This window comes from Cynara cardunculus (assembly GCF_001531365.2).
Source record: "Cynara cardunculus var. scolymus isolate 2C chromosome LG 6, CcrdV1, whole genome shotgun sequence".
Classification (NCBI taxonomy): domain Eukaryota; kingdom Viridiplantae; phylum Streptophyta; class Magnoliopsida; order Asterales; family Asteraceae; genus Cynara; species Cynara cardunculus.
The window spans coordinates 13,738,883-13,752,360 of record NC_037533.1 but is presented as its reverse complement, the minus strand read 5'-3'; the positions used below and the strand labels follow the sequence as shown (position 1 = coordinate 13,752,360).

At 34.2% G+C, this 13,478-nt stretch overlaps 1 protein-coding gene across 1 annotated transcript; it reads left to right on the top strand.

Annotated features, from left to right (window-relative positions):
- The first annotated feature begins 1,042 nt into the window (after positions 1 to 1,042).
- Positions 1,043 to 5,313, top strand: LOC112514498 (cytokinin dehydrogenase 5-like). The gene is made up of 5 exons (XM_025121002.1): positions 1,043 to 1,747; positions 1,944 to 2,071; positions 2,401 to 2,679; positions 3,731 to 3,993; positions 4,856 to 5,313. The coding sequence occupies exons 1-5, from the start codon at positions 1,168 to 1,170 to the stop codon at positions 5,187 to 5,189; spliced, it is 1,584 nt and encodes a 527-aa protein (XP_024976770.1). The 5' UTR covers positions 1,043 to 1,167; the 3' UTR covers positions 5,190 to 5,313.
- The last annotated feature ends 8,165 nt before the right edge of the window (positions 5,314 to 13,478 follow it).

The window sequence follows — 13,478 nt, the reverse complement described above, 5'->3', positions numbered from 1 at the left end:
AGTTGCTTATTAAATCAGTTAAAGATGAGGTTGAGAGTAAATATTTATGAACCAATTTAATCTAGGCCATTGATCATTTACACAGATGGTTTGCTACTGGTTTGTATGGTTTATAACAATTACATAGTTTGTATTTAAACTTAATATGGATGCATATATGGAGGATCAAATAGGAACATGATCAAAATAAGAGAATATAAAAATAATTAAATCACACATGAATTTCCACTGAAATCACATGCAATTACAGAACATGATTAACTCAAAGGATGTGCGGCAACTTGGCCCGCGACCTAAGTCACAACTAAGGTTGCACGAATCAGGTGTGATTAAAAATTTTACATGTGATTTGACATGTTTTCTTTTATTTGGTCACTGTTTCTCGTTTGAATGGACTATATATATATATATATAGAGAGAGAGAGAGAGAGAGAGAGAGAGAGAGATGGTTTATTTTGCAACTTATTCCATTTGTACAATTAATGCAACTTCATCTTAACCATCAAATAGTTCATCTAAGGTAAGCATTTCATAAGGTGAAAAAGGTAGTTACACATTATCAATTAAAAAATTTAAAAATAAAACAAAATGAAATAGATGGTTTAGATCAGAGTTGTATTGGTTGTAAAAATGAAATAAGTTTTACATATATATATATATATATATATATATGGGTTTAATCAAATGAGAACTAATTAGTTTGTGGTATATATATATATATATATATGTATATTTATTTATTTATTGGAGGGAGGGAGGGATTTTATTAGTAGTTTTGGGACCAAATTGAAAAATAACTTATAAAGAGGGCAAAAATGTAGGTGGAAGTATAATTAAGGACTATTTTTGTAACCAAGTAGTTTTTATTTTAATAAAGAAAAAAAAAAAAAGAGAGCGTTCGCACGTGTCGCATACACCTTCCAACCCAATCGCACGTGTTTGTCCACCAAAGTCCCCTGCTTTTCGATTGTTCTATAAATTGAGAACCTGTATCTCATATCCTAGACATAATCCAATCCCCGCAGACACCGCTCTTCTCTCCTCCCCTCCCCTCTCCCACACGCACAACACACTCACTGTGTGAACCCAAAACAAATTCAACTTAAACCACCAAAAAGTCACCGGTTTATTCCACCACCACCACCACCACCATCACACACATAAAGCATGGCCGCCAAGCTACTTCTGTTGTTCGCTATATGCCGTCTCATCGTCATCGTTGGATTAACTCTCGACCCTACCACCGACCCGATCGTGATAGTCGGAATGGACGGTCAATTAAGCGTCGATCGCCACGACATCGAGTCTGTTTCAGTCGACTTCGGTAAGATGACCCGAACCGAACCGACTGCAGTTCTCCATCCGGCATCCTCCGACGACGTCGTAAAGCTAGTGAGGTTAGCTTACGAGTCGGCTCACGGATTCTCCGTGTCGGCTAGAGGCCACGGCCATTCAATCAACGGCCAATCTCAAACCGGCAATGGAGTAGTGATTAAAATGAGCGGATCGAGAAGAAATCCGCCGGTGCCAGTGGTCTCCGAGAAGTTGATGTATGTGGACGCGTGGGGTGGGGAGCTTTGGATTGATGTGCTCAAGTCCACGCTAAAATATGGAGTCGCACCTAAATCGTGGACTGATTACTTATACCTTTCTGTTGGTGGTACACTCTCTAATGCAGGAATCAGTGGGCAAGCATTCAACCATGGCCCTCAGATCAACAATGTTCATGAGATGGATGTGGTCACAGGTACATCATATATAATCCCTACATGCATAAATATATAAAATGACAGAAACGGTTAGCGTCATGCATTACTTACTTGTACCGTACAACCATCAGACTCCCCTTCCTTGTCCATAAATTTTGGCATGCATTCCATTTTCCATTTTTTCATTTTTTCATTTTTTTTTCAATTACATTAAATATTATTGACCAATTGCAGGAAAAGGTGAGTTGTTGACATGCTCCATGGATAAAAACCCGCAACTGTTTCATGCTGTTCTTGGCGGGTTGGGTCAATTCGGGATCATAACCAGAGCTAGAATCGCATTAGAACATGCGCCTCAAAGAGTATGTATCGATCCATCCATTCTTTTTCTTCAAATTCTTTGTGATTTTTGTTTTAAAAAAAATTAAAGATTTCAATAATAAATATAATTTTTAGATATTATTTTAAGGAGCTCTTTAAATTTTTCAGATTTTATTGTCATGGCTTACTTTATTGTAAAGAATTTGTTGGAATTTGTTGAAAATGCATTAAATGATTGAATCAAGAAATCATCTTTAAAGATCAATGGTGGTTATTGGTGGTTGAACTGTATTATCACATGTGATAAATAAGGTTCTTGAATTCAACTGTTAATTAATTAGTGTGTATATATATATATTGTTGTTTTCAGGTTAGATGGATTCGGGTTTTGTATTCGAATTTCTCGGCTTTTACTCATGATCAAGAGTATCTAATATCGTTACACGATCAACCACAATCTCAAAAGTTTGATTACGTCGAGGGTTCTGTAATCGTTGACGAAGGCCTAATCAACAACTGGAGATCGTCTTTCTTCTCCCCTAAAAACCCCGTCAAGATTTCATCTCTTGGCGCCGGTGGGAATGTCTTGTACTGCTTGGAAATCACCAAGAATTACTACGCCGACTCTAACCCAAAATCGATCGATCAGGTAAATTTCTGATTTTTCTTTCCGGGTACGGTTAATATATATTTGGAACTTTATATACGGAAAAATACATACATTTTGATGAAGTTTGAATTCCTGACTTACAAAAAATTTTGGTTTTACCGGTAATCTGGATGTCTATAGGCCAACGAACCTTTGGTAAGATCCTATATTTTTAATAGGTGGGAAGCATGTGAATAATGCAAAAAAGTACCAAAAGATCCATGTTAAAAGTGAAAAGTGATTTGAATGTAACATGCAACCCCATTCTAGCATCGAAAACTAAATGCAGGCTTTGCATCTTTACACCATAAATATTTAATAGAATCTTTTTCGGTTTTCCCTTAACAAGAAACCTACAAGATCTTGTTCAACAATACACATCGCACTCGGGTTTTTTTTTTTTTTCCATTTGAGAAGAAAATAAAACGAATCCGTAGTCGATATATATGAAAGATATTAAATTTATTTAAGTGTTTTAGAATATTCTTTATTGCTTATTTTGTAGCTTGGATAATACTTTACACGTATGAGTTGAGATTTTGTAATTGGGGGATCGTTATTTAGTCGAGATTTGAAAACGACATGCCTCGTTATGAAGGTGGGTTATGTGAATGGTTTAATACATGATTAATTAATTAATTAATTAATTAATTAATTATATATACATACATATATATATATATATATAGAGAGAGAGAGAGAGTGTGTGTGTGTGTGTGAGAGAGAGAGAGAGAGAGAGAGAGAGATAGCACAAGAAAACATGGAAGATCTTGTGTGATCTATCGGGCTATTTGATACGATGATTGACGACAAACTTTAGCATTATTTTAATGAAGAATTAGTTATATATACATCTACGCCGTCCACCCACCAAATTATTAGCGCCTAATAATTCAGTTTGTTGATTAATTAAAGACGTAACTGAACTTATCCCCTGACAAAAGGAAGTCTTTGGTGGCTGTTATTTTTAATTCATGTACTTGACATCTTTCTGTGTTAAAAATTCAGGGTTTTTCTTGTTGTGGGTTTTAATTAATATTTGTTTCTGCAGGAAGTTGAAGGTTTGTTGAAGAGATTAAACTATATACCAGCATCAACCTTCACTAGTGACCTGCCTTACGTGGATTTCTTGGACCGGGTTCACAAGGCTGAGAAGAGGCTCCGGTCCAAGGGGTTGTGGGAGGTACCCCACCCATGGCTTAACCTGTTTGTACCCAAATCAAGAATTGGGGATTTCGATAAAGGAGTGTTCAAGGGCATTTTGGGTAATAAGACTAGTGGCCCCATCCTCATCTACCCCATGAACAAAAACAAGTAAGGATCTTCTTCCCTCAACATCTCCATCTCTTCATACTTTTAATTTCAATATTTCATATTTGATAGAAAAATATGGAAAATTTTGCATATAGGAATGAGGGGATTGGCTCAAATGGGAATCTTGTACATATTTTAAGAATTGATAATGAATTGCCATAAGTATATATGCATCAAATACATGTATGAAGTTGCTACCTTGCCCATGCATGCATATGTGTTGTACAACTCATCCATACATGGTATATGATGATGATGCATCATCATATATATATATATTCATCTCCTTTGGATAACCCTCTGACACAATATGAAGTCATGTTCTTGACTCTGGTTCTGTGTTGGTATGCAATGCAATGCTAGTGTGGTGGCCCATTCTTAGCCAATTCTGACTCCATCATCATCGTACATACATATTCAAAATGGACCAACTTACTTCACATACATATGAGTGAATTTATACCAAACTCTCATTTCTATATTTTCTGATCTCATTTGAAATTAAGATTAAGCTAGCTTGTTGTTTAGCACACATCTAAACCATACAAAACACCCATGTTGCTTTGGAAATCTGTACCAAAAATCACATCATAACATTGAAAATATTAATAAGATAGAAATTAGAAGATGGTCCAAGTGGGAAGATACTGATGTCAGATGAGATCTTCCATGAGGGACCCATTAATGAGATGGTAATCCATGTCCTGTTACATGATAGTACAACAAACATTGCGGTTATGCCACCCTTTGTGGACCTTCTTAATTCTTATTGAGTTAGATTTGGATACTCTTGGAAAATAATTTAACAAGTGAAATGTTTGTTGGAGCGTAATTAAAGTAAGTTTGGTATGTCTTTATATAGGTGGAATGAAAACGTATCAGTGGTGACACCAGATGAGGACATATTTTACTTGGTGGCGTTGCTTCGATCCGCATTGGATAATGGGGAAGAGACATTGACGCTAAAACACTTGCTTGAAGAAAACCGCAAGATTTTGAAGTTTTGTAAGGAATCGAAGATCAAAGTGAAACAGTATTTGCCGCACTATACGACGCAAAAGGAATGGATGGAGCATTACGGAGAAAAATGGCCCCAGATTCATCAGAGGAAAATGGAGTTTGACCCTCATCACATATTAGCCACCGGCCAAAGAATATTCGAGCCTGGTTTTTCTTCCATTACAAGATCGTGGTGAGCTAGAAAAGTACGGGAAAAGATAGTAGTAGTGGTATAAGCAGACAACAGTTACTGACCTCTCATGTACATAATGATGCAATGCAACGTTATAATAGAAGAGGAAATTAACCGTTTTTTTGTCCTTAAAAGAGTACGTACATTGGTTGTTTAGATTGATGGTTTTTGTTTCGAGAGTTGGGTTTGTTTGTGAAACCTGTGCGGTTTATAAATGGGAGAGTGTTAGACACACTTTGAGGTTCTATCGTAGTTATGGAATGAATACAATTCAAGAGTTTTGATAACTATGGTATTCGATATTGTGAGGTTATTAGAAAATTGTGATCCCAGTTTGATGAAAATTTTGAAGTACATAATATTTGTAAATGACGAATTAAGCTCACACTAGGCCAAAGATTGAAAAACCAATCCAGATGTTTTATTTTATCTTTGTTATTTTAACTTCTTTTTTTCCCTTGGACCAGACCAAAAACCCAGACTAAACAGATTATATCGGGCTTTTTCGGACCAGACGAGATCAAGACGAACTTCTTTTTTTCGAATCAGACCGGTCTTGCGTGAGAATATATGAACAACCCTGTATTACTTTTCAAAAGACCCCTCCCTGATGAGAGAAAGAAGATTCTGACATATATAAAGAATATATGTCCAAGTCTAGCCGTCGTGAGAATCTAACATCCTGTTGGACCAGGCCCAACTGCTTATTTAGGTTTGGTCTTTACTTTGCTGGACCCGAACCAGTCTAGACTTCTTTGAATTGTGGTTACTTGACTTTAGCCACGAACTTTTTCCTGGATCAATTTGTGTGCAACTCTTCATTGATCTATGAAATGCGAAAATGGGTTGATTTCCCTAAAATTATCAACATAGATACGAATACTTAGATTTCAAAAAATCGGACTTGAACTTGTAATCTCATGTGTCAAGAAACCCGAATTTTGCCAACCCTCTGGAGAATTACCATTTTAAGAAATAAAATCCTACATTTAATATTTTGGATTAACCAATACCAACAATCACCATAACAATATCAAATAAAAAAGTATCTAAAAACCGGAATTTACAAATTAAAATTTTAATAAAAATAAAAACAAAAAAAATACTTTTGTTTTATAGGTGTGTGGTTTCTTTGTAAATGTTAAATGGGCTTATTTAAGTATGTATGTGAGAATCGGCCCATTGGGCTTTTGGAGTTATTTATTAGGCTCAACCCAATTTGCCAACCAAATTTGTTCAAGCCCAATGTTATTTTACACACATGTCCAACATATATGGGTAAAAAGTTGATTACTGGCAATTCTAATCGGTTTAATACCCTACCTACCGATCTCTAAGAAAATTAATGTGAGAGGGTACTTTTTGACTCACTCGGTTACTAGGGTGGGTGCGATCAAACCCACGAGATGTCTTGTATTTGAGCAAAGTCGTCCCGCATTTTTGTCAACTGAACTACCTGTCATAGGTCATGTTCAAATAATAAAAAACCTTAATTTCTACCAATTTTAAGCAAGACGTATAAGGAGTTTGTTTGAGCATATGGCCATGAGGCATCGACTTACACAAACTTTGTTGCGTGTAACTTTTACGTTGTAACCAGTAATATAGTATATATGGAAAAATTATTAATTTGATCATTTGAAGTTGCAGTGTTAAAAGATTCTGTTTTTATTTTTTATTTTACATTATGTTATATTTTCATATAATTTTTATCATTCTTTTTTGTTTTATTTGTTAATTTAAAATATGATAAGATTCTTAAAATGATAATCGATCTTCCACAAAATTTTGAGTATATGAAACTCCCATTCGTCAAAAAAACTATATATTATATATACATTTGAAAAAAAAATAACAAGAAGTTTTTATAAAATTTGGTGTTAAAACAAATCAAGTTTAATATTTCCATTAAATATAATCATTTAAAAAAATCATGGTTATAACAAATGTCATGTTTGAACTTTATTGTAATAAATGTACACATGTAATTTCCAGGATGAATCGAGTATCGCGATTTATGACTCTCGTCTAAAATCAGTTCACAGTTGTTCCCAAAACGTGGTATCCAAAATTCTGCTTTGGAAACATAGAATATCCTTATCGTTCTTTTTCAGGGTTGAAGTTATTCCACCAACTCTTTCGGCTTTGAAATTTTCTTCTTTTATAGATTCACTTTGACATCTTCGGATTTCCTTAAGAACGTCGGGATTAGGTTTATTCTTAATGCAATGGCTTTTATGTTCCACTCGTTTTATTCCGACTAAGCGCGTCAGCCACCACGTTTGCCTTCCTAGGGTGATAAAGGTTTAGCAGTCATAGTCGTTTACCACTTCAATTCATCGTCTTTGCCGCATATTTTGTTCCTTCTAATTAAAAAAATGTTGAAGGCTTTTATGATCAGTCAAAATATGACATTTGGTTCCCAACAAATAATGACTCCAAATCTTTAATGCAAAAAACGATGGCCGCAAGCTCCATGTCATGAGTCGGGTACTGTTTCTCGTGATCTTTTAATTGTCTGGAAGCATAAGCAATAACTTTACACCTCTGTATTAATACACACTCCAGATCCATTTTGAAGCATCACTGTATACCACAAAATCTACAAACCCATCTAGTAACGACAATATCGGAGCACTACATAGACGATCTTTCAACAACTAGAAAGTTTTACCCTGAACTTTTCCCTATTTATACTTAACATTTTTTCTTGTTATCTTGGTCAAAGATGCATCAATAAATGAGAAATCTTGAATAAATTTCCGATAATACCCCACCAGACCTAAGAATTTTTGAATCTCGGTGGGGGTTCTCAGTACTCCTCATTTCTCAATAGCCTCAATATTTGTAGGATCTACTTTTACCCCTGCCTCAAGAACAATATGACCCAAGAACTGGACTTCCCTCAACTAAAACTCACACTTGGACAACTTGGTATACAATTTCTCTTTCTTCAAAAGTTCGAGAATTAAACGAAGATGCTCAGCATGCTCCGCTCGCATTCGTGAATATATAAGAATATCGTCGATAAATACAATAACAAGTTTATCAAGATATTCATTATATAACTGGTTCATTAAATCCATAAACGTTGTTGGAGCACTCGTTAGACCGAACGACATGACTAAGAACTCATGATGTTTGTATTTTGTTTAGAACGCAGCTTTGGCAATGTCTTCGTGAACGATATAAATGACAAGTTTTCTTGTCGGCGACTTTCTCAAGTCTACCTCTCATAACATTCAAGTTGGCGTGTATTCAATGACTTATCTCTAAAACCATGACACTTTAACACTTTCAAAGTGATCGACTTGTCAAGAAGTGTCATTGATTTTTATAAACTTGAATGAAATAGTGGAACGTTGTTATTGCAGAACAACGTCCATTTTTCTTCTGTTTAAAATCTCACCTTTTGTCTCACACATAAGCTAACGGAATTAGCTACTCATAACAGAAAATAAATGACAAGAAAAATAAATAACGGAAAGTAAAGACATAAATATAAATTACGGAAAGTAAATGACTTAACGTTATGAGCGGAAAGTAAATGACGGAAAACAAATAACGGAAAGTAAAGAGCAAACTTAAAAGTAATTTCGAAACTTAAATTGTTTCAAAGTTTAGAGAGATATCAATTTAAGAACTGGTTTTTGGGATGATTTTATGAGCTACCATGAGATACTATTTATATAAAAGAGCCCAACAAGATGACACAAGCCATGAAAAAACCAATGTTCCTAAAAGAGAAAATGTAGCATCACATCAAAACAAAAGTAACCACCAAAAGCCTTCAACCCAGCTGTATAGGTCTTTATCCACATGATTAACAAAATTTGTCTCATTCCTTAAGCAACAACTGAATCCTTAAGTTCTTTCGAAAAAATCGCTTCATGATAGTTTAGTGCTGGAATGTTGCGGCACAAAACGATATGCTTTCAAGTTTAAAAATTTTCTACTCTAATGGTGCAAAGACAAGTTAATCACTTAATTTAGCTTCAAGTATAAATAAATAAAAAATAATGTAATAAAAAAGACTCAAGGTTAGGATAAAAGAAAATAAACTAACTAAAAATTAGGAAATAGTTGTTTTATACATTGAATAATCAATGCACATCACATCGTATCACACAGATGTGACAACTCCAAGACATCGTATCATAAGGATACGGTAACATAAAACACTCTGATCAAAAACCCAGGTTTTATATTCCAATTATTATGTCATCCTTATCCTGGTATATACTTCTCCTTGATATGTCACATTTATCCCAGTATACATATCTCCTTGATATGACACCCTTATGACCAAAATACACATCTCATTGATATACCACCCTTATTCCAAACACATGATATAATATATCCAAAAATCTCACGATTATGCTAATTAAAACATCAAAAACAGTTTTATAGCATCATCATATAAAAAACCATACAGTTCAAATCTCAACACCAAATAAGGAAAGTTTATAAAATAAGTCACCTTATTATTCACATAGATTAAGATATGAAGATGAATAACAACTAATCCAGTTTAAGAAATCACATAATCAACTCCCTTTTTTCCTTTCTCTATCGGTTTTCTTTTCCTCGGGTTTAAAGAGTACACACACAGAGAAAATTCTTACCAACTTTCCTTTTTAATCATATACCATCTCAATGAGATAAATAGAACTATCTCATTATATTATGATATTAAAGAAAAGAGGTGATGGCATGATTCAAAACATTTAAACATATTAACCACAATAACCCCTTAACTTATCACCACTTTTCAAAAACAGCCCCAAACTTTATAACCGAATAACCGGTTATCACATGAACCAACCCAATTACCATCCAATTTATACATCCAAAGATAACCCACCAATACCATTCAGTTATCATCCAATTAATAATTTAATATATTATTTATTTTTTTTATTTAACAAAAACTAAAAAATTGAAAAAGAAAATAGCTAAAACTAAAAATCTAAAACACAAACAAGAGCTAAGATGTAAAGAGTAAGTATCCATTTCAAATTATTTAAAAATTTCCATTTTCAAAATAAAAACCCTAAGAAGCTGGCAGCTCTTCACGCAAACTGAATACTGCAGCTCTTCATGCTGACGGCTGATCGATTACTGCACGTTGGCAGCTCCCTCATGCGACCGATTACTGCACGCTGGCAGCTTGCCTCTCAACAGTCCAGATTTGTCGATTAACAGCTCTTTCTACTCCCAAACCAGCATCGATCAACAGTTTTCTACTCCTAAAACGTATTTTACTTCAAGTTCTGTAAGTTCTTCAATCTTAATAAGTTGTTTAAACCTATTTTTTGTCTATTAGGCTATTTCTTCAACTTTATTAAGTTGTCTTTTACTTGGCTCTAATTTATATCTATTTACAATTTGGTTGCAAGTAGTTCTCTCTTGGATCCAATAAATCAATATATGAGGACAGACATAAAGAATCCCATTGACACCTAAGAACAAACACTTTGCATGCATAAAACAATTAGTAATAGTTCCTAGTTTTACCTTTTCTGAAAGTTCTTTAACTTTAATAAGCTCTTGTTTTATGTTAAGTGTTAAGTTTAAGTATATTATTATATATGTAACAGTAGTATGTGTGGATATAATCATATAATTTGTGTTTGCTGTTTAGTTGAAGCATATATGTAATAGCTCATGTTTTGTATTAACCTTGAAAGGAGTTTAGTCGGTCGGTTATACATTATAACTTTAAATTAAATAATAATGAAGCAAATGGTTACTTGACAGATGGCTTCAACTACTAACGTCATTAAACTTATATCTTTCATCGATGAAGATGATCCCAACATTGAGCATGCACATAACAAAGAACATGTACCTGTTAATGTTGATGAAAGTGCAACACCACCATCCACCATGCCTACCGATGACACCCAAGGAACTCAAAAGCCAAGGTCAACTGGAGCTCCATCTATGGTTTGCAACCACTTTACAAAGGTATGTGATACTAAAAGTACCGAAAAATCTAAATGCAAATAAGGCGGTAGTCAATACGCATTGGTAGTAAAAAGAATGGTACAAGTAATTTATTAAATCATATTAACACCCAATGTAAAAGGTTTCCTGAGAGACAGGAACCAAACAAATGTGTGTTTTGAAAGGTTGAAAGGGGAGGGAGCTGATTTGGTAACACATAAATATGATCTCGAAATACTAAGAGAATATGTTGCTAGGATGATCATCAAAGATGAGCTTCCATTCTCTTTTGTAGAGAATGAGGGGTTCAAAGAGTTGTTTTCCAAAGTAGAGCCTAAGTTTCACATCCCTTCTCGAACTACAATTACAATGGATATCATGAACCTTTATCTTAGAGAGAAAAAAAAGCTTAAGAGTCATTTTTGTGAAGAAAAAACAAAGAGTTTGCCTTATAACTAGGGGTGCTCAAAAACCCGACCAACCCGATCAATCCGATCAACCCAACCCAACACGAAATAACTCAACCTGAAACAACCCGATGTCTAATCGAGTTGTAAAATTGTCAAATCGTAGGTATTGGGTTGATATCAGGTTACTATTATAAGAACTGATTTTTGGGATGATTTTATGAGCTACTATGAGATCCTATTTATATAAAAGAGCCCAACAAGATGACAAAAGCCTTGGAAAAACAAATGTTCCTAAAAGAGAAAAAGGTAGCATCACATCAAAACAAAAGTAACCACCAAAAGCCTTCAACCCAACTGTATAGGTCTTTATCCACAAAATTAACAAAATTTGTCTCATTCCTTAAGCAACAGTTGAATCCTTAAGCTCTTCCGAAATTAATCGCTTCATGATAGTTTAATGTGCTGGAATGTTGCGGCACAAAACAATATGCTTTCAAGTTTAAAAATTTTCTACTCTAATGGTGCAAAGACAAACTAATTACTTAATTTAGCTCCAAAATGGAAAATAATGTAATAAAAAAGACTCAAGATTGGGATAAAAGAAAATAAACTAACTAAAAATTAGGAAATAGTTGTTTTATACATTGAATAATCAATGCACATCACATCGCATCACACAAGTGTGACAACTCCAAGTCATCATATCATAAGGATGCGATAACATAAAACACTATGATCAATAACACATGTTTTATATTTCAATGATTATGCCACCCTTATCCTGGTATACACTTCTCCTTGATATGTCACATTTATCCCAGTATACATCTCTCCTTGATATGCCATCCTTATGACCAAAATACACATCTCATTGATATATCACCCTTATTCCAAACACATGATATAACATATCCAAAAATCTCACGATTATGCTAATTAAAATATCAAAACAGTTTTATATCATCCTCATATAAAGAACCATACAATTCAGATCTCAACACCAAATAAGGAAAGTTTATAAAATAACTCACCTTATAATTCACATAGATGAAGATATGAAGATGAATAGCAACTAATCCACTTTACGAAATCACATAATCAACTCCCTTTCTTCCTTCCTCTTTCGGTTTTCTTTTCCTCGGGTTTAAAGAGCACACACACACACAAAAAAAATCTTACCAACTTTCCTGTTTAATCATATACATCTCAATAAGATAAATAGAACTATCTCATTATATTATGATATTAAAGAAAAGAGGCGGTGGCATGATTCAAAACATTTAAACATACAATAACCCTTTAACTTATCACCACTTTTCAAAAAAACCCCAAGCTTTATAAATGAATAACCGGTTATCACACGAACCGACCCAATTACCATCCAATAATAACCTATCAATACCATCCAGTTATTATCCATTTAATAATTTAATATATTATATATTATTTTATTTAACAAAAACTAAAATTTTGAAAAAAGAAATTGCTAAAAAAATCTGAAACACAAACAACAGCTAAGATGTAAAGAGTAAGCATCCATTTCAAATTATTTCAAAATTTCCATTTTCAAAATGAAAACCCTAAGAAGCCGGCAGCTCCTCACGCAGACCGATTACTGCAGCTCTTCACGCTGATGGTCAATCGATTACTACACGTTGGCATCTCCCTCATGCGACCCGATTACTGCACGTTGGCACCTTGCTGCTTGCCTCTCAACAGTCCACATCTGTCGATTAACAACTCTTTCTACTCCCGAACGAACATCGATTAACAGTTTTCTACTCCTAAAATGAAGAACTTGCATTGTAAATCTATCAGAGACAACAATACTTCAAAAAGACAACACTCACACCAAAGAACCTTCAGCAAACGTCAAAGACTGAAACTGAAGATTAGAGACTGGCGAGTACGTGATCTGAAGCGGTATTTAG

Excerpts from the sequence above, each read along its gene's own strand:
- LOC112514498 (XM_025121002.1), top strand. The coding sequence starts at position 1,168 with ATGGCCGCCAAGCTACTTCTGTTGTTCGCTATATGCCGTCTCATCGTC. Across the intron at positions 2,072-2,400 it reads TAGAACATGCGCCTCAAAGA|GTTAGATGGATTCGGGTTTT; the intron begins GTATGTATCGAT and ends TGTTGTTTTCAG. Across the intron at positions 3,994-4,855 it reads TACCCCATGAACAAAAACAA|GTGGAATGAAAACGTATCAG; the intron begins GTAAGGATCTTC and ends GTCTTTATATAG.